General features: G+C 48.3%; 1 protein-coding gene and 1 long non-coding RNA gene across 6 annotated transcripts in view; both read right to left on the bottom strand.

Moving 5' to 3' along the window:
• Positions 1–81: 81 nt before the first annotated feature.
• On the bottom strand, positions 82–2,585 carry LOC147348019 (uncharacterized). Its single transcript, XR_015150908.1, has 2 exons — positions 2,397–2,585; positions 82–241 (listed from the first exon to the last, which is right to left on the bottom strand). It is a non-coding gene; the product is annotated as an uncharacterized LOC147348019 (long non-coding RNA).
• Positions 2,586–7,390: 4,805 nt separating this feature from the next.
• Positions 7,391–27,561, bottom strand: part of TRANK1 (tetratricopeptide repeat and ankyrin repeat containing 1) — a 97,203-nt gene continuing 77,032 nt past the window's right edge. For all 5 annotated transcript variants that reach the window (XM_086365863.1, XM_086365861.1, XM_086365862.1 and 2 more), the window contains 7 exons: positions 26,893–26,981; positions 24,750–24,853; positions 23,540–23,672; positions 17,208–17,353; positions 11,229–14,278; positions 9,877–9,972; positions 7,391–8,854 (listed from right to left, as the gene is read on the bottom strand). In XM_086365863.1, the coding sequence (XP_086221989.1) occupies positions 8,757–8,854; positions 9,877–9,972; positions 11,229–14,278; positions 17,208–17,353; positions 23,540–23,672; positions 24,750–24,853; positions 26,893–26,981 (3,716 nt within the window). In that variant the 3' untranslated portion in view covers positions 7,391–8,756. The remainder of the gene's footprint in view (positions 8,855–9,876; positions 9,973–11,228; positions 14,279–17,207; positions 17,354–23,539; positions 23,673–24,749; positions 24,854–26,892; positions 26,982–27,561) is intronic.

The following is a 27,561-nucleotide window of genomic DNA, read 5'->3' as shown; positions in this document are numbered from 1 at the left end:
AGAAAAAAAAACAAAACCCTCCAATCATCCCTCAGTTTCAGAGAAGGTAGAAAATGTAGATTTTGGTAAAGCTATTTTCAGGAAAGCATTTAAAAAGCACAATTATCTAACAAAGCAAAACTGATAATTATATAATTCCACAGCATTTGGCAGCAGGATGGCTTTTGTTTCAAGGAACGGGTGGGATTCATTGGATGCCTTCATGTCTGCAGAGCTTGGTGCTTCAGACTGCTAGAGATCTCTGGTGCAAAACAAGGTTAACATCAATCAAAGGTCTTGCAGGAACAGACACTATTTATCTTCGTCTTTGGGAAAACAAAAGTTGAAAAGTACAAATGGAAATTACTGGTAATGAAAAAGTCAAGATATGGTTGAAAGAATGCTGTCTCTGAAAAATGAAAGCAAATGACATATAATCAGAGACAGAAGACTTGACTCCCAGAAAGGTGGCACCTCCTACACCTTGAACTTTAAGAGGGGATCAGCAGGTCTTTGGAAGAGGTGTTGAGACAAGAGGATGTGATGGAGAAATGATGAGCACACCAGGGAAACTGAGGCCGCAGGCGTGAAGGAGATGTTCTGTGAGAAACAGCAGAAAAGACGAAAGAGAGGCAGAAGGCAGAGCTCAAAGGACAGCATTTATTATCCACCCCCTGCCCCCGCCAGCCAGTTGTCCAAGCTCCTCCAGCACCAGCAGCATCCTAGTTGACCAGATGACTAAAGACTTTGGTCCCCTTTGCTCAGTCAAAACTTTTATCCCAGGCTGTGCTCTCTGTGACTTGACAACTGAGGCAAATGGTCCAACCAAACTTCTTCTTCCTTAAGATATTGATGCCTTTGTGCTGTGTGCTCAGCTGCATCTGATTCTCTGCAACCCTTTTGACTGTAGCCCACCTGGCTCCTCCATCCACGGGATTTTCCAGGCAAGAATACTGGGGTGGATTGCCATTTCCTCCTCCAGGGGATCTTCCCAGCCCAGGAATCAAACCCATGTTTCTTGAACTGGCAGGTGGATTCTTTACCAGTAGCACCACCTGGGTTACCTCTTCTTCAAGAGTTTCTCACAAAGCTAATGCCTCAATCCAGTCCTGTGGGCTAAATTGTATCACCCCACTGCTAAATTCATAGGTTAAAATCCTAATTCCTAGTATCTCAAAATGTGACTGTGTTTGGAGATAGGGTCTTTAAAGTGGTGATCAGGTTAAACGAGGTCATTAGGTTGGACCCTACTTCAGTAGAATCAGTTTCCTTATAGGAAGTGGAAATTTGGACACAGAGTTCCACAGAGGGAAGATCGTGTGTAGACACTGGGAAAAGACAGCCATCTGCAAGCCAAGAAGCGAGGCCTCAGGAAAGACCAAACTGCTAACAGCTTCATCTCAGCGGTGGAGCCACCAGAACCAAGAAAATATACTTCTGTTGTGTAAGCACCCCTCAGCAGACCTGGTTATCATTAGTGGGGAGACAGCCCTAGTCACGAAGGCCTCTAGTTCTCCTCTCCTTAAGCCAAACATACTGTCCCCTCCCGGCAACATAGAACTCCCTCTACCTCTCCCTGACGACCCCATCCCACTCACCTACTCCCATCACTGCAGGCTGAAAAAAAAGGAGGTGTGGACCCTTCAGATTGCAGGCTCTCACCTGACTTTTTAAAATATCTCCTATAAAAAGGGTAGGCAAAACAGTGTTTGTCCCTTGGCAAAGACTGCTTCTCAGATATATTTGCGGATTGCAGTTCACTTGAACTGAACTGCGGTGGCTTCGTTCCACCTGGACACCCCCAAGCAGCCTGTGCATTTTTTTTTCCTTTGAGTTAAACACAAAGAAGGAACAGAAGGAACGAGAAATTCAGCCACATGCACCTTCTTTCATGTCCTGACTCCTCTACACACACACACACATATGCACACACACACACACACACACACACACGTGTATCCTGCCTATTCACAGCTGGGCCTGGGGATAGGCCATGTTTCCTCCTCCAGCAGTCAGCCTGACAGACTAACATCTCCAGAGTCTACTTTTGTTCTAAATAGGATTTCTACTTCTTTAAAAAATTTATTTGAAAATCCTTGATAGGAGGAAGATTAGAGTTCTTCCGGAAAGTGTTTCTATTACAAACCCAGACCTCCTTGAAAACTCTAACCTCCTTGAAAACTCCTCCTTTTGATGAGCTGAGAGAATTGACGATCAAGGTCAGCCATCTCTCATTTAGGTCTGAGGACTCCGATGTTTGGACTTCCTATCTCCAGGAAGACAGATGGCATCTTCTCACTTTGGTCCAGCTGTTCAGCCATCTCACAGCCTCCTCAGGGAAGCTGGGGGTGGGGGGGTGGGGGGCGGAGATAAACTCTGACCCAGAAGCTTTGAATAAAAGAGAAAAACTCACCAACCTTGTCTGTTCTGATTCCTCCTCTGTGAAGTCAGGAACATTCCAGGTGCGAGGCTCTTTCCCTCCCGCGGTTGTGACTGACCCTGTATTGTCCCCGGGAGTTCGGCTCCTGGGCCAACGCGACCAGAGACATGGTGGGAAAGAAGCCCTGAAGCTATCAGCTAGGAAAAGGGTCTTTGTGAGCAGTGATTTAAAAAAACAAGCAGGTGCTCCCCAACTCCCCACTGCCAAATAACCACCTGCAAAGTGAGCAGTCAAAATAGTCAAAGGATTCCAGAAAACTGGAAACACGCCGACATCTATGTGAAGGAAAACTGAAACGGGGAGGAAATTGGTGGAATAGAAAATGGAAGAAAAGTGTTTTTTATCCCAAGAGAACTACCACCCTGTCTATCTTTGTACAATTGAAGCAAACTTACCTGTGATCCCCACAGGCTAGTGCTGGAGAGGTGAGTCCTGAGGGGCGGGGCTACATGGAGCTCTCACAGCCTCAGTTCTCACCTGTATAATGGGTGTGATCCCGACACCTGCCTCACGGGGTCGCTGTGGGTACTCACTCGCCTATATGAACAGCAGGGAGGTACTCACTGCACAACAGCTGTTACAGTGGTTGTTTGCATCCTGTCAAGCTCCAGTGGGGCTTCCCTTGTGGCTCAGTTAGTAAAGAATCCACTGCAATGAGGGAGACCTGGGTTCGACCCTTGGGTTGGGAAGATCCCCTGGAGAAGGGAAAGGCTATCCACTCCAGTATTCTGGCCTGGAAAATTCCATGTACTGCATAGTCCTTGGGGTCGCAAAGAGTCGGACACGACTGAGCGACTTTCACTTTCACTTTTCAAGCTTCATAGCTAGATGAGCGCATCTTCGAAGCTCAGGAAAGAAGCCAGGGAAGGTAGCAGGAAGATGTCATCGGTTGGGAGACTCAAGGGTAAGGATGCTCTCGGGAAGTATACCTGCGCCAAGATTACTAAGAGGCCGTAGCAGGATCAGGTGATAAAGTTCAAGGTGTAACTGATGGATGACCTTAGAAGCTGAAGTGCCCTCTGGCTGGAGATGCACACCAGTTGGATGGGGGTTAGCTGGATAAACAGCCCAGGACAGAGCTAGACCTATGGGACCTCAAGGGGTGTCTCCAAGAGGATCCTTTCCTACCGGATTATCATAGCCTCTTTTTTTTTTTAGATTTTTTGACATGAACCATTTTTTAAAAACCTTCATTGAATTTCTTACAATGTTGCTTCCGTTTTATGTTTTGGCCCCAAGACATGTGGGATCTTAGCTCCTCCACCAGGGATGGAACCCACACCCCCTGCACTGGAAGGTGAGGTCTTAACCACTGGAACGCCAGGGAGATCCCTATCATCACCTCTTAATATCACTTTGTAAGCACATGAGTGGACTGAGCATGCTCCTCTCTGACCACCTCTTTGAGCAACAAGTGTGTGCCCTCCTGTTCCTGTTTTCATCTCCAAAAATATCTTTACTGTTCTTTGTGACCACACATAGACTCCAAACTATTTTTAAAATCCCAAGTCTTACAGAGTACTCAAGATTACCACCAGCAGCAACTTGGAATTAAATTTTATTTTTGTTTGTTTTTACTAATGTGGATTGAACCATAGAGCCTCCTCTTCAGCATGAGTTTTCAGGGAACGATTGATGTCTGCATTTCCGTGCCAGCGTATTTACATCTTTCTAAAACCTGACCTATATTCAAGGTATCCATCTGAAATTTGAGTTGTCTCCAACTCTGCACTTTCCTGGAGACTCTGGAAGTGGACATTTATTTGGGTACTTCTAGGAATGTTTCTAGACTTCCTGCAACTCCGGAGACCCGGGTTCAATCCCTGGGTTGGGAAGATCCTCTGCAAAAGGAAATGGCAGCCCACTCAAGTATTCTTGCCTGGAAAATTCCATGGACTAAGGAGCCTGATAGGCTACAGTCCATGGGGTGGCAAAGAGTCGGACACGATTGAGTGACTTCACTTTCTTTTTCACAGGAATGCTTCTCTAATGGAAAGCCCCGAAAGTAGAAACGCAGATAATATGCATACAATGAAATATTCTTCCGCCTTAAAAGGGAACGAAGTTCTGCAGTATGCTACATGGGTGAACCTTGAGAACCTTATGCTGAGTGAAATAAGCCAGTCGCAGAAGGAAAAAAGCCGCAGGAGTCCACTTAATCGAGGTCCCTAGAGTGGTCAAAATCAAAGATGCAGAGTGGAATGGGGGGTTCCAAGGGCTGGGCGGAGGGGAAATGGGGAGTTGTGCAATAGGTACAGTTTCAGTTTTGCAAGGTAAGAAAGTTCTGGAGATGGTTGCACAATAGTGTGAATGTGTTTTAACACTGAAAAGTAATAAAGATGGTGAATTGCATGTTGTGTGTATTTTACAATTAAAAATGATGACAATTAAGAAACAAAAAGTAGAAATGCTGAGTCCAAAGGTGAGTCCTTTTTTAAACTTAATACTGTCAGCGTGCCCTCCAGGAAGGCTGTCCTGGTTTTGTTCCCACGGCTGTGGGTAAGCCCACCTTCCACAGCCTCATTGGCAGGAGTGTCACCAAACTTTTCTCCACCGTGATTTGGTTTTGGCAAGCAGAATGGCAAAAAAAAAAAAAAAAAAAAAATTGGAAGAGGACAAACACTCTCAACTTTAAGTGTAACAAGTGTTCATCTGGAGACTTCACTGATGGTCCAGTGGTTAGGGCTCCACACTTCCACTGCAGGGGGCGCAGGTTCCATCCCTGGTCCAGGAACTAAGATCTCCCATGCCAAGTGGCAAGGCCTCCCCTACCCCGCAGAAAAGGATGTTTATCAGCTTGGTCCCTCCAGAAGCTCCAGAGTAGCCACAAAGAAAATGCGGGCTGCAGCATTCTGCAGGGTAGGGGTAAATCTCCCAACGATGCATCTGGAAACTCAGGAGTTATTCTCGTTGTCTTCCCCCAACCCACTCCCTAACCTTAAAATGATGACTCCAAATATCACAGAGTGGCCTACATACTTGCCTGAAACAGCTGTCCTGCAGAATCACAAAAACGTGGGCTAAAAATAGCCTCAGTCTCTAAAAAGGTTGGGCCCCAGGGAACAAAGCCCTCATAGAAAAATATCTCCACTTCCATCCAGGCCACACAAAGCTGACCCAGCTCTGTCCCTGGCGCTCATCATCCTCCGTGACCACCTCTCCCTGCCCTGGAAATAGATGCCTGGCATCTTTTTGCCTTCTTGGTCCCTCAAGGGAAGGGAGGCAGGGTAGGAGGGAAGATAATGCAGTTACACCCAAGCTCCAAGCTTGTATCATTATTTCCATATTATAAATGCCTGCACGGGCTCAGATTTTAAATAACGTGTCTGAATGCCCACGGCCAGAATAAGTAGCCAAATTTCAAACTTAGGGCTTGCTTCCAAGATCCTGTGGTGACAGTACTCCTTTCTGAGCAGCCCATCACCCCAAAGGACTCTATCAGGCACTCAGGTCACATCCCCACTGAGGAGGGTGAGATGCTGTGTTTTAAGCAGAGAACACAGGCTCTGAGTAGGGTAGGATCCTGCAGAACTGGGAGGCAGGTTTCTCAACAACAACCCACCTAAAGAACGCCTGGTACCTTGCTGATGGCTTTCCCTCCCTCTTAGTGAGTGAGGAGACACATTTTTCTGGGTGGCAAGTGGGAGTGTGGCTCAGCTCCGTAGTCATTGGCAGGCCTGCTGTCTCTGCCATTGTAAGGTATGCGGGTCTGTCAAGTTCAACTCTAAACCTCTATGGTGTTGTGGGGGCTGCTGGATGGGGGATGGCTCCTGGTGGCCCCCACCTGCCTTGCACTCTACAGGCACAATCTCTAAAGCATGTTTAGAGGGACAGGCTCAATCGGGTAAAGACAGTCTCAGTGCCGAAGAAAGAGACTTAAGGGGTGAGGGAGAGGGGTTACCTGTCCTTTGAGTCAGGAACTTAAGGACCATCCAGGAGTGCAGATTTCTGACAATCACATAGAATCAATCTGGGAACATGTTGAAGGGATCTCAGACTCTGAGTCAGCTGGAGATAGGGCGTGTGTATGTGTGTGTGGGAGAGAGAGAGGAGGAGGTTAGGCACCGAGATGAAGCTGGTGTCATGCCTGGAGAACCCGTGAATGCCAGATTCCCGTCCTGCACAGACCCCAAAGGAGGCAGATGCATGACAAGAAATGACCAGTACACACGGCACAATGCAGCGTGCATGGTCAGTCGTGTCTGACTCTGCAGCCCCATGGACTGTAGCCCACCAGGCTCCTCTGTCTATGGGATGTCCCAACAGGAATACTGGAGTGGGTTGCCATTTCCTCCTCCAGGGATCTTCCCGACCCAGGGATTGAACTGCATTGGCAGGTGGATTCTTTACCATGGCGCCACCTGGGAAGCTACTGACACAAGGTTGCTGCTGCTGCTGCTGCTAAGTCGTGTCATTCGTGTCCGACTCTTCGCAACCCCATGGACTGTAACCCACCAGGCTCCTCCATCCATGGAATCTTCCAGGCAAGAGTACTGGAGTGGGGTGCCATTGCCTTCTCCTAACACAAGGTTACGTTGTTATTAAATACTGGGCCCAAAACCTGCCATACCAGATCCCTAGTCTCTAGGAGGTCGCATTCCAGCCCTAGGGGCGTGTGGACTGTGTCTGACTAGTCCCAGACTAAATGGCTCCTTGGACAGGACCAGGATTCAAGGCTGGCTCTCCTGTCTCCCAGGGCAATGTTCTTGTTACCTATTCAGAACCCTGCCTGTGTGGAAACACCCAAAGGGAAAGAATTTACACAGGCAGGCCCTCAAGAGATGGTGCAACCAGCTGTGGGTCTTTGGGCCCCTGGATTTCTCAGTTTCAGAAAACACAGCAAGCTTCTGTCTGCATCAGTAGCCACCAGCTGACCCAACCCTCCCCCACCTAAGATGTACCAAGTTTTAAGATTTACCCCTTGAGTCTCTAAGTAAAGAGATGAGAAATAAACAAGTGGACAGATGTATGTAAGAGAAATGATTTAACTTTATAAAAATGTGATCATACAGCAAGATTTTTTTTTTTCTTTTTCTTCTGGCAAATGAAGTTTATAAAAACACCTGGAATAAAAAGTAGAATCATAACCTAATAAAAATTAAAAACCTTACATTTCAAGGAAACAGAGTTATTTCAGAAAGACAATGAAGAGAAAACAAAGAGCAGCCAGAGCGGCAGCGGCACAGGGAGAGGGAAGAAGGCAGGTTCAGGGGGGATAAGGAAACAGCGACTGACTAACGTGAGCCTGACCTTTGGCACCAGGGTGGGCTCAGGACTGGGGGCAGGGAGGGCAGTGATCATGAGAGAGGCAGGTGGGCTTCCAGAAAGGGACAGACCAATGGCTCAGTGGGCAGCAGTGGCCTCCTGCAAACAGGCCCACGGTCCCCTCCTCTTCCCGGACCTGCAAGCCATGGGGCAGTGACTCACGGCCAAATCCCTATGAATTTGCCCCAGTGGGGAGCTCAGTGTGGGGAAACTCATCGGAATGTCAAGGTCAGCCAGGGCGACTTGCCACAGAGACCCAAGGAAACTAGACAGACAGGGCTACACACAAAACACTGTTTGGAATGTCTGCACCAGCCAAGACAGGGTAGAGACAACCCTGGAGAGACAGGCCGGGAACCCACCGCGGCAACATCCCCCAGCCTCTCCTTCTAGGGAGCTGGTCCTGAGGCTGGCTGCTCCCCAAGGAGATGGGGAATTCTTGACTACATTCTGAGGTAGTCTAATCGCCACTTGCACAGGCGGCTGAGAATGACCTCAACAAATGGGGGCAAGGCAGGCAGAAAAGTTTCCACGGAGAGAAAAGGCTAAAGTATATAACAGAAGGAACTGTCACAGGTGGGCTTGGAGACGACCACAGTGCAGCCTGGGGTCGGGGGTGGCTGGCAGTGTGAATGGAGATAAGCAGACCTGGGGAAGGCATGGTTCTCAGGCCAGGGCAGCGGTAACACTGAGGTGAGGGGTGTACCTGCCCCTGACTGGGGTCATGCTGATGATGAGCCAGAGAACCTGGGGGCCTCGGGGGGCAGGGGGTGGGTCCCAAGGTGGGTCCCAAGGCTATGACTCTGGTCATCTGAGCTTGTTTTAGGGAGAACCAGTCCTGCTGGACTTGAACTTGGAAAAGCACTTAAGAGGCCCCTTCTCTGAGGAAGCAGTGTACCCTAAGCCACCACAGAGAGAGAAACGATAAGGATGAAAAGCAAAAGTGATGTCAGACCCCCTCATCCCGCTTTCGAGGCTAATATATATTCTTTTCCTCTTCTGCCCCAGCACTTGGGATTCTAAGTCAGGAAGGAACATTCTGAAGGTTTAAGAAGCAGCAGCCATGTGGATGTTAGTGCTTCTTCTTTGCACATTTCCGAGGACGCCTTCTGGGACGGAGCTCACCAAAATCTTCCACTTCATTTTCATAAACATCTTCTTGAACGACACCTATTTAAAAAGCAGAAAAAAAAAAGCAGAATGGTGATTTTTTTCATTCTACTGTAATATATGATAACATCCTAGTAACACCTAATGTTGAAAAAAAGGAAAAAAAAGCCAGAGCCAGAGTAAACATCCTTCTCCAGAACGTTCTTTTACAGACTAGCTGCTCTGCCCTTCTTTTAGAGGCCCTTTAAATGAAAAATAAGTCCAACAAAAACCAAATTCAACCGCACCTTGAGGTGGTATCCCAGTTATGTTCTTCTGTTTGAAGCAACCACAAAAAATCAGTGTCATCAGAGACTAAAATCTAAAGATTATCGGCAGAGACCTTTGTGTCAAGTCCTTCCCAGTTTTCCCCAGCTCCAGGGTTTGGGTTTTCCAGTAGCATCTGGGTCACGAGGACTCACTGACGGGCAATCTGGGACAAGTGAAATACTAGAGGCCGAAGAAGGAAGATACTGCCAAGAGGGGGAGGCGCTCCAGACCATACAGAATTCGGCAAGAAGATTCTGTCAGGAAGAAACCCCGGCTCACTCTATACCAGCTTTAAATTCTCTGAAGGAAGACGTATGCCAAGGTTCCCCAAAGATTTTGTTCGTTTAGTTCACAAAGTTGTTTAATATCCCCAAGCCCACAACAGTGCTAATACATTCCAGACATTCAATATATAAATACACTCATGGAATCACATGAAGGGCTTGCACAGGCAAACATTTATCAAGGGATACACTCCGCCCATCCTGGGAGTCACTGTACAGAGTACGAGTAGTAATAGAGCATCACTGGTAGCAGCTCATGAGTGGCAAAGATTTTTGGAAAAGCAATAAGCCGAGTAACAGTCCTCACAGTCAGATGGGGGAGCCCAGTCTCTCTGCTGCTACTGATCAGAGTCGCTGGGGGCGGTGTTCCTAGACAGTGAGTGACCACTGCTCACAACACAGGCGGCCCCACTGCAGACTGACCGGGGAGTCAGCAGAACCAAGGGCCACGAGACCCAGAGCATCACCCTGGGATGAAGGATTCCTCACCTTCCTCCTGGTGCAGCTCTGTTTTCCTCAGCCACTCCTGTGCATCCCTGACGGACGGGATCAGGATGTTGACCAGCCGAGCCATGACCTCCTCCGCTAGAGAACCAAAGAACCAGGGCTTTGAGTGAAGGGGCAGCTGTAGGGATTAGGACACTCAGTGCTAGCGTCAAAGCCCCCACCTCCCAGGCCCTTGTCTCCGCTTCCTCTGAGAAGGGCAGTGAAAGGCCGCTGTCTGCTCCCAGGAGCAGAAACTACATGTTCCTGTCTGGAGAGACTGCCAATAGCAAGCCTTTCGAGGAAGCTTTGCAAACTGTTCTTACCTTCAACTGGACTGTCTGAATTCTAGAATGATTTAAACATACACAATTTCACTAATTTTATACATAACTTCCCTCTTCCCTCATGGCTCAGTGGTAAAGAATCCACCTTCCAATGCAGGAGATGCGGTTTGATCCCTGTGTCGGGAAGATCCCCTGGAGAAGGGAATGAGGACCCACTCCAGTATCCTTGCCTGGGAAACCCCATGGACAGAGGAGCCTGCAGGCCACAGTCCATGGCGTTGTAAAAAAGAGTCAGACATAACTTAGTGACTAAACAACAACATACATAATTTCTACTCAGTGTTGCTAAGATGTAGCTAATAAGGATGTCAGAGGAAATCTGATTCACAGATCATGTAAGAATTCTTTTTAGAGGCTCACACTGGGTATGGTGTGAGGACCCTCCTAAAAGGGAAGGACCAGGTATGCAGGCTAGATCTTAGTCAAGTCAAAGTGTTAGTTGCTCAGTCGTTTCCGACTCTTTGCGACACTATGGACTGCAGCCCACCAGACTCCTCTGTCCATGGAATTCTCCAGGCAAGAATACTGGAGTGGGTAGGTATTCCCTTCTCTAGGGGATATTCCCCACCCAGGGATCAAACCCAGGTCTCCTGCATTGCAGGCAGATTCTTTACCATCTGAGCCACTAGATCGGGTTCAGCCCATAGCAGGTGCTCAAGAAATCCCTGAATGAATGAGCCAAGGAAGGTTTGAAGAATTTTCTCAAGACTGGAAGCATTCTCCTTCTATCTTCTCCATAGAATTGGTTAGCAAACCCTTTTCTTATCTGTCATACCAGGGGAAACCACCCTGCCCTAAGATTATGACACACTGGTTAACTGGGGGAGGGGGGATCCAAAGAACGGGGCTTTGCTGGGACTGGAGAACACATGGTCCTCACTTGTGTCTCTGCTGCTGCCAAGATTCCAGCATCCCCAGGTCAGACCTCACTACAAAGGGGCTCGACTTGGACACAAGTCCTCAAAGCCCGGGTTCCGCCACCATCTGGGCCCGCCTTTCGAGGACCCTTACCATCAGCCCAGGCCTTCCGCCTGTAGAGGTCCTCCACCGAGTCGGAGACCTTCTTGATGTTCTCTTGGACCTTCCTCTGTAGTATGTGGCTGTGCTCTTTGGAGCCCAGGTGTTTGCGGCCCCAAGCGCTCTGCTCCATGTCCTGCACCACCAGCTTGCCTTCCTCCATAGCCGGGTCTACCTTCTCGCGGAAAAACTCCAAGTACCTCTGGTAAGCCACTTGCTGACTCTGGTGGCTTTCCAGGAGGATGTGCTGCTCGTAGGACTCACTGCTCCTCTCCCAACCTTGCTCATCTTCCAGCTCCGTCCCAGAAAGGGCTACAGCCTCGGGAGCCGCACCCTCAAATGCCTGATCTGGGGTGAAATAGTTCTCGGGCCTGCGGGCGAACTTGACCCCGCACAGGTCGCACTGGGTCCGGTCCACGTCAGCCTTTTTGAAATTCCCAGCCGCGGGCTCCCTGCCCTCCTCCCTGAAGTGCTCGGCCTGGCCTCCCGCCCTTCCTCTCCTCCATCTGATGCACAAAGACACCACCAGGCATACCCTCCGCATCTTCTGGCGGATGGAAGCCCTCCGCAGCTTCTGCGAGAGGACAGTGTCTAGGAGGTGGTCCCCCTCCAAGGCCAGCTCCTCCGGCTCGTCCTGGCCGACCTCGTATTCGGGTTCAGCCAAGTAGCCCACAGGATCCATGGAGAACAGGCGGTTCAGCCTGACCTCCTCATGGTAGAGACCCCGCACAGAGGTCCCTTTGGCGTGCCCACTGTCCCACTGCCAGTGGCAGTCCATCAGGAACTCTTCATCCCGCTCAAAGAGCAGGTCCTGCAGCGCCTCCGCCACGGACTTCACGTTGACTGCCAGCTGCACTTGCTTCACCACTCTGAGCAGGCGCTCGGGGACCCGGCCCGGGCATTCCATGCTCAGCAGCTGCAGCCTGGCTTCGAGCTCCTGGAACTGGCTGGACAGGAGAGGCTTGCAGGATGGCTGCAGCACACCCTTGGTGTTCACCAGCATCACCAAGCACAGCACCAGGGTCCGCTCGGCCTCCCCGGAAACCACGTAGTCGATGTCGCTGAAAGCGTCCAGCAGGACGTTGAAGTTGGCGTTCTCACAGCCGCAGAGCACCTTGACAAGGTAAGACAGGTGGAACCGGAACTCCTGAATGGCCCTGGTCAGGTCCTTGGGTCTGTACTCCTGAATGATGGCGAACACATCCCCGGGCTCCTGGTCCTTCTTGCTAAACAGGAACTCCCAGTAATGCAAGAGCGCGATGTAGCTCTTCGGGAGGCACAAGACGGCATTCTTGGAGAGGCGGGCCAGGACCACCCCGCAGTGGATGAACTGCAACTCCAGCAGGGCCACCGTGTTCCCGATGCTGGGGATCAGTGGCTCTTTGCACCTCTTGACCAGGACATTCATGAAACGGAAAAAGCGCCTCTTGTAGTCTTCTGGGTTCCTACACACATAGAACTGGTGGATGGAGTCCTGCAGCAGTCGGATGAAGCACAGGTGGGGCTTCTCCGCACTCTCGTCATCCTTGTTGGGCGCCAGCATGCCGAATTTCCCTTCTATTCCTTTCATCCTGCTGCCTCTGTCCCTGCCCCTTTTCTCTTGTTCAGACTGCAGGGCTTTGAGTTCCCGGTTGTACTGGTCTTCCTCCTGGTACAGCAGCTTGTCGAGCTCATCGGGGTAGCTGGAAGAGAGAAGAAAAGCCTGCATGGCGCTCAGCCACAGGTCCGTGGACTCCCGGCGGCTTCGGGCCCGTTCGTTTTGAAACAGGACGTGGATGTATTCTTTCAGGGCAGACCTGTAGGATCGGAAGGATTTGTAATGTGGCTTGAGGACTTCTTTGCACGCCATGGGGTTTTCTGACAACACTCGCTGGTGGAAATGCTTAGGGAAGACGACATTCAGCAAAGATTTGCAAAGGTCGTGCTTGTCCAGAGACAAAATGTAATCAATCTCCTCAAGTCCTTCAGCTAAGACTTTAGAGAATACTCTTTTGGCTTCCAACAGTAACCCCTTGATGGCCACCAGGTGTATTTTTGACTGGACCAAACACTTGGCCTCGTGACGCCGCAAAGGCCTGTGGAAGTCTTCACAGCGTCCATCCTCGCATTTTAAGCCCACGAGAAACTTCATGCAGACACCCGGGTAGGTCTTTGCAAGCAGGCTCTCTGTGATCTGACATAGCCTGCTCAGAAGGTGTTTGTTTAGGGCTAATTTCACCTGATCCATCATTATCAAGAAATGGTCTTTTGTTTTCTTCTCTTTCAAGTTCAAATCCAGGTCAGAAATGATGCGTAATATGGGTCCGGGGTCGTTCTGAGCTATCTGACAGTACTTGGCATCCACCTGCGAGATCCCAAAAAACTCGAAGCAAGACTTGACCATCTCCTTCTCAGCGTTGGTGGTCACCCTTCTGAGGGCCCTGACCAGATCGAGGAGGACCCCGAGACCCCCCGGAGCCAGAGCTAGGACATCCTCAGACTGGACCTCACAGTGGCTGGTGGCTTCGTAGAGCGCCTCCACTGCCCCTGCCGAGTGGTTGAGGGTGTCAAACTTCAGGAAAGCATCCTTGAGCTTCAGGAAATCTCTCATGATCACCCCCTGCAGGAAGTGGGCCTGGGCGATGCCAGACACCTGGTTGGTCTGATGGCAGAGGTCCAGGGCTTCTCTGAGGATGGCCTTGGTAAGGTCAACGTCGGAATCCCTGGCCACGTTGAGACGGGCGGCCGCTAGCAGACACGAGGCCTGGAAGTCCTTGTCGGCAGTGAGCCTGGCAGCCTCCAAGAGGCAGCCGTGCTGCTGCATCAGCAGCGCAGCCTCTTCCCTCCGACCTTCCCTGTCGAGCAGGTCGGCGGCCTCCGTCAGCCGCTTCCGAGATGTGAGGAACACCAGCTGGTCTTCAATATCAAGCTTCGAGAGCACAGCCATCATCTCCTTCGTTTTATTCATGCTCAGGTACTTGGCTGCAGCTTCCAAGTAAAACTGGCTGGCAGAATAGGTGAGCTTGGAGACAGGAAGGGCCTTGGCTCTTAGCATTTCTTCATACCTGCAAAGACAGACAACACTGATGTCAACTGGGCATCACCCCATATAAAATGTATAAAGTGCAGAACAGAGCAACTTGTATAAAATGGCACTTGTAGACAGGACCTGCCAAACTGGACCTGAAGTTAGCCAGCAGGTTTATCAAGACTTCATTTTATGCTATAAAATTAATTCTTTATTCCCCAAAGGAACCCAGCACTAGTATGTTTAATTAATGAAATATAGTGGAGTTTCACAAAAAGAAAAAAGAAACAAACCCAAACAAAACCAAAAAAGAATAAATATTAAAAAAAATTTGCAAAAAAGAATACAATGGAGTTGCATCCTAGGCAAGTGACATTTACGTTAGAAGTCAACCTGTAGGGCATAAAGTATACATAGTCAAAATTATTCTTGGGGGAAAAAAATCCCTTAAATTTGCATAAGAGCTTGCTAATCATTTTGGGTATATAGCCTATGGAGGCTGATACCTGATAAAGGAGAAAGTGTGGCGATGGGGGCTGCAGACACACCAGCCATTACATCAGTCTTCCTCTTATTATCCAACTTGCGGCTTTTCTCTTTTTACCAAGAATGCATGTGATTGATTTAGTGTGAGATGAATGAAGCCTTGAAGTCAAGTTCCCTTTGACACTGTTGATCCAAGTGAGTATATCCCACATACCAATTTTTAAGGCACTGGGCCAATCCAGTGAAACATGCCTACTTTTGAACTCTTGCAGGGGACAAAACATATTTCCTCACAACCAGAGATGCCCAGGAACCTCCTGCTGCCCTGGGGTCATCTTACAAACATCAGATCCCCTCTTATAACAGGACCTCTCTGAACGGGTATGACTGAGGATGAGCTCCTCTCATAAGCTTTGGCTGATAGAATAGAGGGCATTTATAGCACGTTTAAGGAACTAACCAGGTATTTGGTTTTCAAATCTAAAATGTTCTAATTACATGTTAAGTCAGGCCAGCTAGCAATTGAATTCTACATCCAGTATGTAGAGCATTCAAAAGACTCTCAGACAAATCAAGTGCTAGGCTCCAATTAGTACTGACGACACTTAGATCTCAACTCAACATATCAATAAAGAGTTGGTTGAATATCTCAGGAAAGCTGATAAACAAAATAATGAGAGACCCCAAAAAATGTTTCTGGGGAAACATTCAATGCTATCCTGACAAAGTGAGAACAGATTAAAATAATTGAAAGTACAAAAAAAACCCCAAAACCCTCTCAATTGCTTTCATCATATGGCATCACAAGGGAACTGTCCTGGTCAATTACATAGCACCCTGACAACTGGGTACACAATCAATGCCACAGCTGGCATCCTGCTACAGACTGGTGGTTTGTGACCCCTACAATTCATATGTTGAAATCCTAACCCCTAGTGTGACTGTATTTGGAGATGAGGCCTTTAAGGGAGTAATTAGGGTTATTTGAGGTTATAAGGGTGGAGTCCTGATCTAATAGGATTCCTTATAAGAACTGACAGCAGATAGGGAAGGAAGAGAGCTTCACCAGTAGCCCAATTGACTGGAGCCCTGATGGTGAACTTCTCGCCTCCAAAACTATGAGAAAATAAATTTCTGTTCTTTAAGCTACCCAATCTATGGCATTTCATTATGGCAGCCTGAGCTGACTAATATATACATACTGTGTGTATCTTATGCATAATAGCACCAAAGACCTGGATAAAGAAATATGCTCGTTTACTGTGACACTAGACAGTTACTGTTCCATTTCTCAACATAAAACTCAATTTCTTTATCCAGGTGCTGGTTATACAAGTGTGGGCTTCCCTGGTGGCTCAGACCGTAAAGCGTCTGCCTACAACACAGGAGACCCGGGTTCGATCCCTGGGTTGGGAAGATCCCCTGGAGAAGGAAACAGCAAACCACTCTAGTACTCTTGCCTGGAAAATCCCATAGATGGAGGAGTTTGGTAGGCTACAGTCCGTGGGGTTGCAAAGAGTCGGACATGACTGAGTGACTTCACTTTCTTTCTTTTCTTTATACAAGTGTGTTATCTTGTGAAAATTATGCGCTTTTAAAAACTATATGATATACTTTAATAGATGCTAACTTAAAAATATAAAGCTTGAACACCTGGTCAATCCTGTTCATTTTGTCACATGTATAATTTAGCAGAAAGCAAAGAAAATACAGAACTAAGCCACAGCTTACTTTTCCAGGAGCTGCTGAGCAGAAATGCAGAACAGCAGCCTCTGCAATTCTAGCTGTCTCCTTCCACCTGGAAGACCTCCTACCAGGAGGCATCAGGAGGTCTGATGTTTCTAGAGTCCTTATCAGCTGTTAACCCCATCTGTTTCCACTTCATCTTTGGAACATCAGTTAGGCTGAAGGCTCAAGGAGGCTCCTCTAGGTCATGTATGAAACTTGTGTGTCATACAACTACGGGCATGTGGGCATACATATTATATACACATGTATCAGTGCCCACAACCCTGACTGCCCACTCGTGCTCTGACCTCTATCTGTCCACGTCAGTGAAACTGTCAACTCAGCTGGTAAAGGTGGAGAGGTCAGAACCATCAACCAGGAAATTGCTGGGCATGTGATATACATACTTGCAATAATACATCCTTCATCTTCTTCTGCCCCTTCTCCTCATGACACTGTGTTCAAGGAACTCTTGACTCAGCACCAGGCCACCACTCAAGTGTAAGGAGAGTGACTGGTCAAGCCACTTCAGAAGAGCAAGATAGGGGCTTCCCTGGTGGACCAGTGGATACGACTTGGTGCTTCCACTACAGGGGGCACAGGTTTGATCCCTGGTCGGGGAAGTAAGATCCCATAAACCTCATGGTCAGGGATAAAAACAAAAAGAAGAGCAAGATAACACCTCCCCAAGGAGCAACGGAAAGGCAGGGCTTGGGGATGGGGAAAGGAAGGAGGAGAATAAAACCACCTACTTTTCTACTGCCATGGCAGCTTCTTCAAACAGCTCCTCTTGGCAGTACATTTTGAGGGCTAGATCAAATTCCTGAATCTGCTCAAAGCATCGGGAAGCATCTTTGTAACACTGACTTCGCTTATAGAAATAGGCGGCATCTCTTACCTAGGACAGAGTAAAATTTTATTCAGTGTATTTATAACAATTTTTCATCTTAAAAGTAAACCAGGGGAGGGAGGAGGGAGGAGGGTTCAGGATGGGGAACACATGTATACCTGTGGCGGATTCATTTTGATATTTGGCAAAACTAATACAATTATGTAAAGTTTAAAAATAAAATAAAATTAGAAAAAAAAAAAAGGAAAAAAAAAAAAAAGTAAACCAAAACCATGAATAATAAAGAGGATGTTTGTAAGTCTGGAATCTGTTAGAATCCAGTGAAAAACACTAAAACCTAGGTAATTTAGGAAAACTAATTCTTTTCATGAAGAAAAATAAAGTGAAATACCAACCTCACACCATACACAAATAGAAGCCCCAGGTGGTTAAAGGTCTAAGTGAGAAAGCTATTGAAGGAGTGTGTGTGTGTGTGTGTGTGTGTCTCAGTCGATACTACTACTACTAAGTCACTTCAGTCGTGTCCGACTCTGTGAGACCCCATAGACGGCAGCCCACCAGGCTCCCCCGTCCCTGGGATTCTCCAGGCAAGAACACTGGAGTGGGTTGCCATTTAAGTCCTATCTAACTCTTTATTATCCCATAGACTGTAGCCCTCCAGGCTCTCTGTCCATGGAATTCTCTAGGCAAGAATACTGGAGTGGGTTGCTGGTTCCTCCTCCAGGGGATCTTCCTGACCCAGGGATCGAACCCAAGTCTCCTGCATTGCAGTCAGATTCTTAACTGTCTCAGCCACCAGGAAAGCTACATTGGAGGAGAATGTATGAGAATATCTCTGACTTTGAGGTCAAGAAAGTCTTCAACAAAACTCAAACCACACAAACTTCGGGGGAGATATTGATGGATCTGATTACAGTTGACAATACAGATTTGACCTACATCGGTCGACTTATACACAGATTCTTTTTTTCAGTAATAAATACTACAGTCCTACATGGTCTGCAGTTGGTTGAATTCCTGCTGTGGAACTGAGGACACAGAGGAACCTCAGATACAGAGGGACAAGTATAAACCACACATGGATTTTCAGCTGTGTGGAGGGTCAGAGCAACACCGACACTGTTTAAGGGTCAACTGTACATCTAAACTGTTCAGCTGAGGGCGTGTGAAACGCAGTTAACAGAGAGAATGGAAGCATTATATCTAGACCAGCACTGTCACAGGGAGCCTTTTGTGAAGGTGGAAATGTTCTATATCGGTTTATCCATCTATCTGTCCAATTCTGTATCCACTAGACACATGTGGAGGCTTCCCTGGTGGCTCAGACGGTAAAGAATCCGCCTGCAATGGGGGAGACCTGGGTTCGATTCCTGGGTTGGGAAGATCCCCTGGAGAAGGTTACTCACTCCAGTATTCTTGCCTGGAGAATTCCACAGACAGAGGAGGCTACAGTCCATGGGGTTGCAAAGAGTCAGACACGACTGAGCGACTAAGCACACACATACATGTGAACAGTGGGCACGGGAATGTGTGGACAGTGCAAACAAGGGGCTGGATTTTTAAGTTTCACTTAGTTAATTTTAATACAAATTGCCACATGTGGCCGCTGGTTACTATACAAGAGTAGGCAGGTCTAGAACATAAGATGGATTCCTGCAAATATAAGAAAAAGACGTTCAGGAAAACTAGACAAAGGTCGTGAACTGGCAATTTGCAGTGGGGGAACCTTGAATCCCACTGACTTGGCTCTCCCAACATTTCTTGGACTGGACAGGAGCTCTTAGCACCTGCACCACCGGGAGGGCAATAGAAGCCGCAACATCTGAGCCTAAGCCACTACTCGACCCTCCTAACTGGTCTTTCTGTTTCTACTCTCACTGCCTACTGAGCTCTCTTATTCCAATAAGTTGTTTCACATCATTCCTCCAATCAGTACTTTCACTGGCTCCCCTCATGCCCGAACAAATCCAGCCCCTATCATGGACCTGCAATCTACTCCAGTATTCTTGCCTGGAGGATCCCATGGACAGAGGAGCCTGGTGGGCTACAGTCCATAGGGTCGCATGGAGTCAGACACGACTGACACGACTGAAGTGACTTAGCAAGCATTCATATCACGGACTGGGGATTCCCATGTGATGCCAATGCAGGACACGAAAGAGACGCAGCTCCCTGGGTTGGAGAGGTCCCCCTGGTGTAGGAAGTGGCAACCCACTCCAGTATCCTTGCCTCGGAAATTCCATGCACAGAGAAGCCTCAAGGGCTACAGTTACCGGACGCGACTCAGCACACCATGAACCACGGGATCCTACCTGATTCATTCTAGCCATCGTCTCTGGCTCATTTTACCATTTTGACCCCACTCCCTCTGCTCTGGTCAAACTGGCTTCCTTGCTGTTTTTCAAACTTGATCACACTCTCCCACCTTGGGGGCTTTTGTCTGCGACGCCCTCCAGCTATCGTGATCTCTGTGCAAAAGTCAGCTCCCTGACCCTGCCTCCATCTCAAACAGCAACACAATGAGACTTCTCTGGGGGTCCAATGGTTAAGACTTTGCCTTCCAATGCAAGCGGTGGGGGGAGGGCGGGTTCTATCCCTGGTTGGGGAGCTAAGACCCCACATGCCTCGAAGCCAAAAAACCCAAACATAAAACAGAAATGATGTTGTAACAAATTCAATAAAGATTTTAAAAGCAGTCCACATTTAAAAAAAAAAACCAACCAACACTTGACATCCTCTCTCCCCTCTGCCAGCCCTCATCCCTGCAGACATCTTCTGCACTACTGGCTGTCATCTCCCTCCCACGCCAGAAAGGGAAACAACAAAGGCAGACGCCCCTGCTCTGCTGCCTGCTGGTCGCCAAGCACCCACAGTACTGGGTGGGAACAGGGGGTCTACTTATTTGTTGAATATTTCATTTCCTAACTTGACTGGCTGCATTTGAGTTCCAAAGAGAAAACAGAATCAAAATGGGACCAAAAAATGCAATATGCTAGGCCCTCTAATAAACCTCACTGGGTTTTATTTAACAAGAGAAGTGACACAAAATGCCAAAATATGAACAAGATTCAGGTGTGCATTTTTGCTACATCCAGAGATCTCACAGACCAGGGAACTCCCAGACCCATCTTCATAATCTCCATATTCATAACCTCTAGCCACCTTTTTCCTCTCCTCAACAAGGCTGACTACTCAGAAGGAAACCCCTGCGGTGAACACAGGCCCCCTTAGGTGCAAGCGTGCACCCAACTGGATCGAGAGAGAGGAGGGCTGACTGTTTTAAGCAGGCCCCCAAGTGGGTCTCTGGGCTCCACCACCCAGAGCAAGGGCCCTGAGCAGTTGCCAGGGAAACCGCGTTGCTCTTTAGAGATGCAGCAAGCAGGCAAGGCAGAGGAATCCCTAAAAGGAAATCTTCTGCTCCCATGGCCCTCCTCACACACCCTCTCTCCAGGATCAGCACGTTTGGGGGCAGGGAACAGAGAGGCTGTTTGGCCTAGGGATTTTGCAAAAGGTGGTCCATTTGTATTGTGCTGGCTAGTTTGCTGGATGACCACAAGAGGTCTGATGCTGGCTGAGGGTTGAACAAACATCCTTCCGGGGAGGGGCTTGTGCAAAGAAAGGGACCAGACTCTTCCCCGGATGGGGCTCAGAGATGCTGGAATGTGCTAGGGAGAGAAGGCAGGAGGAGGTGGCCCCAGTGGTCAACCCTGGGGACGTGAGGAAGGCTGGCAGGTGTGCTTCCAGGACCAGGGTGGCCTCCACATCTTGAAGGGACTGGGGTCGTAGAAAGGGACACAGGCTGGACATCTGCCCTCCTGGACCCCATCTCATTTTCAGAGGCGGAGCTCGTTAGCCTCGGGGAGGCAAGATGAGCAGACAAGGACGGGGTCTCTGGCTCAGCCAGCACGGGCGCTACCAGGCAAACAGGGAAAAGCGGCCGGTTCAGGTCTTTCCCTTGCAGCTGCCACCGCTTAGGGCCCCAGGGGCTGGTGCCTTGGAGGCTGGAGGCTGGGAGACGGAGATGGAGAGTTTGGAAACCATCTAGCTCTGAAATCTTACTATCCAAACTTCCTACCCACACTGAAATCCCCGTTCCACCCCGCTTCTCCCACATCCTAATGAGTCACACCCCATAGTACACATGGGGCGAGGCAGGCAGCCGTGGAAGGGGGGAGGGTCTTACCTTTTCTGACACTGACTGGGGGCCACACTTCAAACTTCCCAGTAGGTACCATCCCCACCCCGCCCAAAGCCTTGGTTCAGGAGTTCCTGCAGTTCACATACAGACACGGACACTCCGCTCCCTACTGGAGGGTCAATAATGCTCAATGCAGGCAGAAACACAGCACCCGTGGCAAGGACCAGACGGCCGCACGTCCAACCCGCCACAACAGGTACAGTAAAATGAACTGCTTCGTATTATTCACAGTAGCCAAGACATGGGAACGACCTAAGTGTCCATCCACAGATGACTGAACAAAGATATGGTCCATACACACAATGGAATACTGTTCAACCACAAAAAAGAAAGAAACTCTGCCACTGGCAGAAACATGGATGGACTTGGGGACATTATGGTAAGTGAAAAAAAAGTCAGAAAAATACTGTATGATATCACTTACATGGAAATCTAAAAAATACAACAAACCAGTGAATAAAACATAAAAGACTTATGGATCTGGTGAACAAAAGAGTGGTTACCAGTCTGCAGGGAGGGGCAAGAGAGAAGAGAGTGTTAATAGAGTGTTAAGAGGTATAAAGTATTAGGTATAAAACAAGCCACAGGATATTTTGTACAATATGGGGAATAGAGCTAGTACTTTATAATGACTATAGAGTATAACCTTTAAAAATTGTGAATCACTACACTGTGCACTGTTAATATTACTGCACTTCAGCTATACATCAATAAAAAATTTCTTAATTTTAAATGAACTGCTTCATGTACAGGATTTGACTAGTTAATAATATTGTACTGTATATTTGAAAGTTGATGACAGAGTAGATCTTAAAAAAATTTTTTTTATTGTAATATAGTTTATTCATAATATTATATTAGCTTCAGGTGTAAATACCTGAATTTGATATTTTTACAGATTACATACCATACAGAGCTACTATAAAGAATTGGCTATATTCCCTGTGCTGTACATTATATCTTGTAACTTACTTATTTTATACCTGGTAGTCTGTGCCTCTTAATCCTCTTCACCTATTCTCCCGCTCCTCTCTGGTAACCCCTGGTTTGTTCTCCACATCTGCGATTCTGTTCCTGTTTCGTTCTATTTGTTCGTTTATTTTCAGCTCCCACATACAAATGAAGGTGATCTTAGGTTTTCTCGTCGTAAGAAAACCAGACTGTCACTATGTGTGGTGACGGACATTCACTAAACTTACGGCCATGATCACTGTGTTGATCATGTTTCGAATCGTTACATTTGTACAATTAAAACCAATATAATGATATACATCAATTATATCTCAATAACAAGGAGGACAGATGAATCTCTAAGAAAATCATCACCACTCGGACGTCAGAGCAATGCCAAATGGCCATAAAAATCTCTAAGTGCCTACTCTCGCCCTGGGAGTTCATCTCATTGCAGACAACAGCAGTCTGTGCTGTGCATGGCTGACCATGCTGACAGTCCTGTGTCCTGGACCTCCAGGTCTCTCCACTGGCGCTTCTAGAATGACGGACATGTTCCATCACAGCATGCAATGAGATGTGGCTTGCGAGACTTCAGAACTGAATTTTTGACTTTATTACACTTTAATTAACTTAAATGTTTCATTAGGTAGCCACTTGTGGCTAGCAGCTGCCAGACTGGTCCCTGCAGACCTAGAGTAAGGGCTGTGGGACACAGAGAAACCACCATGTATGAGCCAGACCGTCCACCCAGGCTGACTCCAGACTGAACACAGAGAAAGAGAAGGCAGGACTCCTTGAAACCCGTTTTCCCTTATGTGAACATGTGGCCTCCCTGTGGTTAATAACAGGTCACAAACGCTCGCAGAGACATGGACACACAAACACACATACGCAGTCCTTGGAACCATCTAATCTTTGAGCAAATGGAGAAAGAAGGGCCACCCACAGAATCAACACGGCCAACCTCTCTCTCTTGGGAGGACAGGAGCCCTCCCTGATACAGAAGGAGGGAGGCTGGGGCCCCCCCTCCACTTGCCCAGTGGAGCCCAGTTCTCCCAGGAGCAGCTGCAGGCCGGGCATACCTTTCCCAGCCGCTCGCAGAGCTGGGCACACAGCTGGAACTCCTTGGCGTAGCTCAGACACTTAAGGCACAGCTTTGGCTCCTTGCACTCCAAATAGGTCTTAGCCAGCTCCAAATACTCCACCTGCTTTTCCCTGGGAGGGGGAAACAAAACAGAGTTTCATGGGCTATGACACCAATAAACTGAACTGGCGGCTCCCATCAGAGCAAACCTGAAATGACCCCTGAGACTCTTTGTTTTAAAAATTTATTTATTTTTAATTGAAGGATAATTGCTTTACAATACTGGTAAATTCATCAACATGAATTAGCCATAGATGAGCATATGTCTCCTCCCTCTTGCGCTTCTCTCCCATGTCCTACCTTTCCCCATCACTTTGGGTTACAGATCCCCAGTTTGAGTTCCCTGAGTCATACAGAAAATTTCCATTGGCTATCTGTTTTACATATGGCGGTGTATATGTTTCCATGCTGCTCTCTCCATCTCACCCTCTCCTTCCTCCCCCTGCCCTTGTCCATAAGTCTGTTCTCTTTGTCTGCATGTCTATTCCTGCCCTGCAAATAGGTTCATCAGGACCATCTTTCTAGATTCTGTATATAGGTGTTTCTTTTCTCTTTCTGACTTACTTCACTCTGTTCACTCTAGGTTCATCCACCTCATTAGGGTTTCCCTCATAGCTCAGTTGGTAAAAAAATCTGCCTGCAGTGCAGGAGAAAGGCTACCCACTCCAGTATTCTTGGGCTTCCCTTATGGCTCGGCCAACAAAGAATCTGCCTGTAAGGCGGGAGACCTGGGTTCGATCTCTGGGTTGGGAAGATTCCCTGGAGAAGGGAAAGGCTACCCACTCCAGTATTCTGGCCTGGAGAATCCCATGAACTGTATACCCATGGGGTTGCAATGAGTTGGACATGACTGAGCGACTTTCACTTTTCATCCACCGCATTAGAACTGACTCAAATGCGTTCCTTTTTATGGCTGAGTAGTATCCAGCATATATGTACCACAGCTTCTTTAGCTATTCACCTGTTAATGAACATCTAGGGACCATTGTTAAAGTCTTTATTGAATTTGTTACAGTATTGCTTCTGTTTTATGTTTTGGCTTTTGGCCTCAAGGCATGTGGGATCAGACCTGTACAACCTACATTGGAAGGCAGAGTCTTAACCACTGGACCGCCAGAGAAGTCCCCCTGTCCCCCCAGGACTCTTACTTGAGGCTGACTTTCTTGGATTTCATGTTCAGGGCAGTGTTGTGGGCCAGAGCCAGCTTCTCCTTCTCAAGCGCCCCTCCCTTTTGGTAACATTTGGCAGCAACCTGGAATAGACCAAAGGTTTCTATTCCCAGTAAGGTCATGGAGAGGACACAGGAATAAGAGTTAAAGCGTGAGTTGTTCCATGTTGGCACAAAGCCCTGGGTCTCAATGCAGCCGAATTCAAGAGGAGGGGCAGGAAGATGCTGACATGTTGAAGAAAACAGCCACAGAGGATAAAGCCCAACAGAGTTCGCAGTTAACACTTCAGACTCAAAGCTTCTTTTTGGAAACACCCAGAAGCCATGGAAAAGGCACTTCAGACATGTTTTTACAGGTGACCATAACAACACTCTCATCTAATCTTCAACAGCCACGCAGGAGACGTTTCATCCTTCTCACTGTATTTGATAGCATCCTCAGGTCAAGGACATGAACAAACTGGCCCAAGATCACCCAGCAGCTTTTCTGGGTTCAACACAGGTCCCCTCTAGTTGGTAACAACCAGGGCTAGTGGGCAGGGTGGGAGGAGCCGGGGTAGAAATGGGGACAGAGCTGGTGTCCCAACACACATCCCAGAAAATGACTGACCAGAGCTTTGTCACATGCAGACCTGGGTGGAGCAAACGGAAAGTGGCAGATCTCTGTCCCAGGGGAGTTGGCCTGTGTCCCGCCGGCAGAAAGCTGCTGACACCGTGCCTCCAAGGCAGAAGGTCACATTCTGCCCAGCATGTAGAGATTAGGTCTCAGGATGGGTGAGGGAAGGATTAAGTGGAACTTACTGATGTCCTAGAGAGGACATCATCTCTCCTGCTACCCTCCCCCAGACTGTCCCCCAGTCTGTCCCAGACTCCCCAGTCCTGTGGGCCTGCTCTCATTCCTGACCCATGCTATGCTCCTTTCTGCTACAGGGCCTTTGCACACATTCTTCCCTCTGATCGAAATGCTCTTCCATCCCTCCTCTGCCCGGTTAACTTCATGTATCCTACAGGTCCCAGCTCAAGGCTCCCCTCAAAGCAGCCTTCCCTGGCTTCTCCATGCAGGACAGGTGGTTCCGAAGGCAGCTGGTCATTCATCTATGACACGGGGGACAGCCATCACCGTGCCCTCTTCTGTACATCTGTCATGCCTACCGTCACATCCCCCTGACCCAAACACAATGCAGGGCTCACTGCTCAACAGGAATATGATCAGTGAATGAATCGCAAGGGGTTTCCATTTGTACGGTGGTTCTGGGACACTTGCTGACATGCAGCCAAAATCAGTATGCCTCCTGAGTCCCAAAGCCCTTGTGCAGAGCCAAAATAAACTCAGGTGAGCAGGAGGCTTTTTATAACAGTCTCATCTGTGCCGCTCCCCTTGAAGGATTTTAGAGGCAAACATTCAGAAGGTATTTTCAAAGGGATAAAGAATTATTGGAAATCCATGGGCAACATGTATAACACCAGCCGTGTTCTGCAGGGAGGAAGGGAAAGAGTGAATATAGTTTTCCTATTTCATACCCACTACCCACTGCTCACACAGTCCCTCCATATCCCCTATCTGAAAAAAAAAAATCTTGGTTTTATAACAACAGCCAGGTGCTTAATGTTCCTTGCCAATTACAAGAAGGATGGGCAGAGAATACAGTTGGGGGCTCAGTCAACTTCTACAGCTGCAGGTTTATGGAAATCCTATCCTGACACAGCCAAACACACAACAGTGCAACCTGCCTTCTCCTCCCTCACGCCTGACGGCAGGGGTGGCCACAGGCTTGCACCCTTCCCATCCCCCTTACGGAGCAGCTCTACAGCTTCTCCCCTGGGGAGTGCAGCCTGTTCCCCGTTCCTCCCGATAGAAGGAATCCTCAGCAGGCAGAGACGGGGACCCTCCCTCTTCCTATAATCACCTGCTGGCACTTGGTCAAAATGAAAAGCTGTCCTGACTGTACAGGGGGAGAGGAGGACAGGGAGCTTTCTGCACGGTAGGTGACTTGATGTTACAGAAGCGAGAGCAGCACCAGAAACATGACCTGTGATCCCCCTGTCCTGGTGACAAATGCAGTGATGAGAGACCGGCTGGTGAGGCCCGATGAGGCCCCGGGACACGCAGACTCACCACTTACCTTCCAGCACTGGTGTTTAGCGTAGTAATCTCCTTGTGCGATCCACTCCCCAGGGGTCGAGGTCTTAACAAACATGCTATCATCAAGGTCTAAAAGGAAAGAGAAACGTGGGTGTGCCTCTCTGCAGATTCCTTCACTGAAACCTGTTGTTAAGGGCTCGATTTTGTCGTGACAAATTTCAAGCGTTGAAGCCCTAAACTTTGTCACTTGGAGTTTGACTATATTTAGAAACAGAGTCTTTAAAGAGGTGGTTAAGGTAAAAGGTCATGTGGGCGGGCCCTGATCCAATCTGATGGGCATCCTTAAAAGAAAAAGGGCGGGCTTCCCAGGTGGCACAGTGGTAAAGAATCTGCCTGCAATGCAGGAGACGTAAGAGGTACAGGTTCCATCCCTGGGTCAGAAAGATCCCCTGGAGAAGCACATGGCAACCCACTCCAGTATTCTTGCCTGGAGAATCTCATGGACAGAGGAGCCTGGCATGCTACGGTCCAATCAGCTCAGTTCAGTCACTTTGTCATGTCTGACTCTTTGCAACCCCATGGACTGCAGCACACCAGGTTTCCCTGTCCATCACCAACTCCTGAAGTTGCTCAAACTCATGTCCATCCAGTCGGTGATACCATCCAACAATCTCATCCTCTGTCGTCCCCTTCTCCTCCTGCCTTCAAT

This window comes from Bos grunniens, chromosome 22 (assembly GCF_055505025.1).
Source record: "Bos grunniens cultivar Pamir isolate PY7600 chromosome 22, Bosgru_T2T1.0, whole genome shotgun sequence".
NCBI classification, from domain to species: Eukaryota; Metazoa; Chordata; class Mammalia; order Artiodactyla; family Bovidae; genus Bos; species Bos grunniens.
This window is presented reverse-complemented; position numbering and strand designations above follow the sequence as displayed.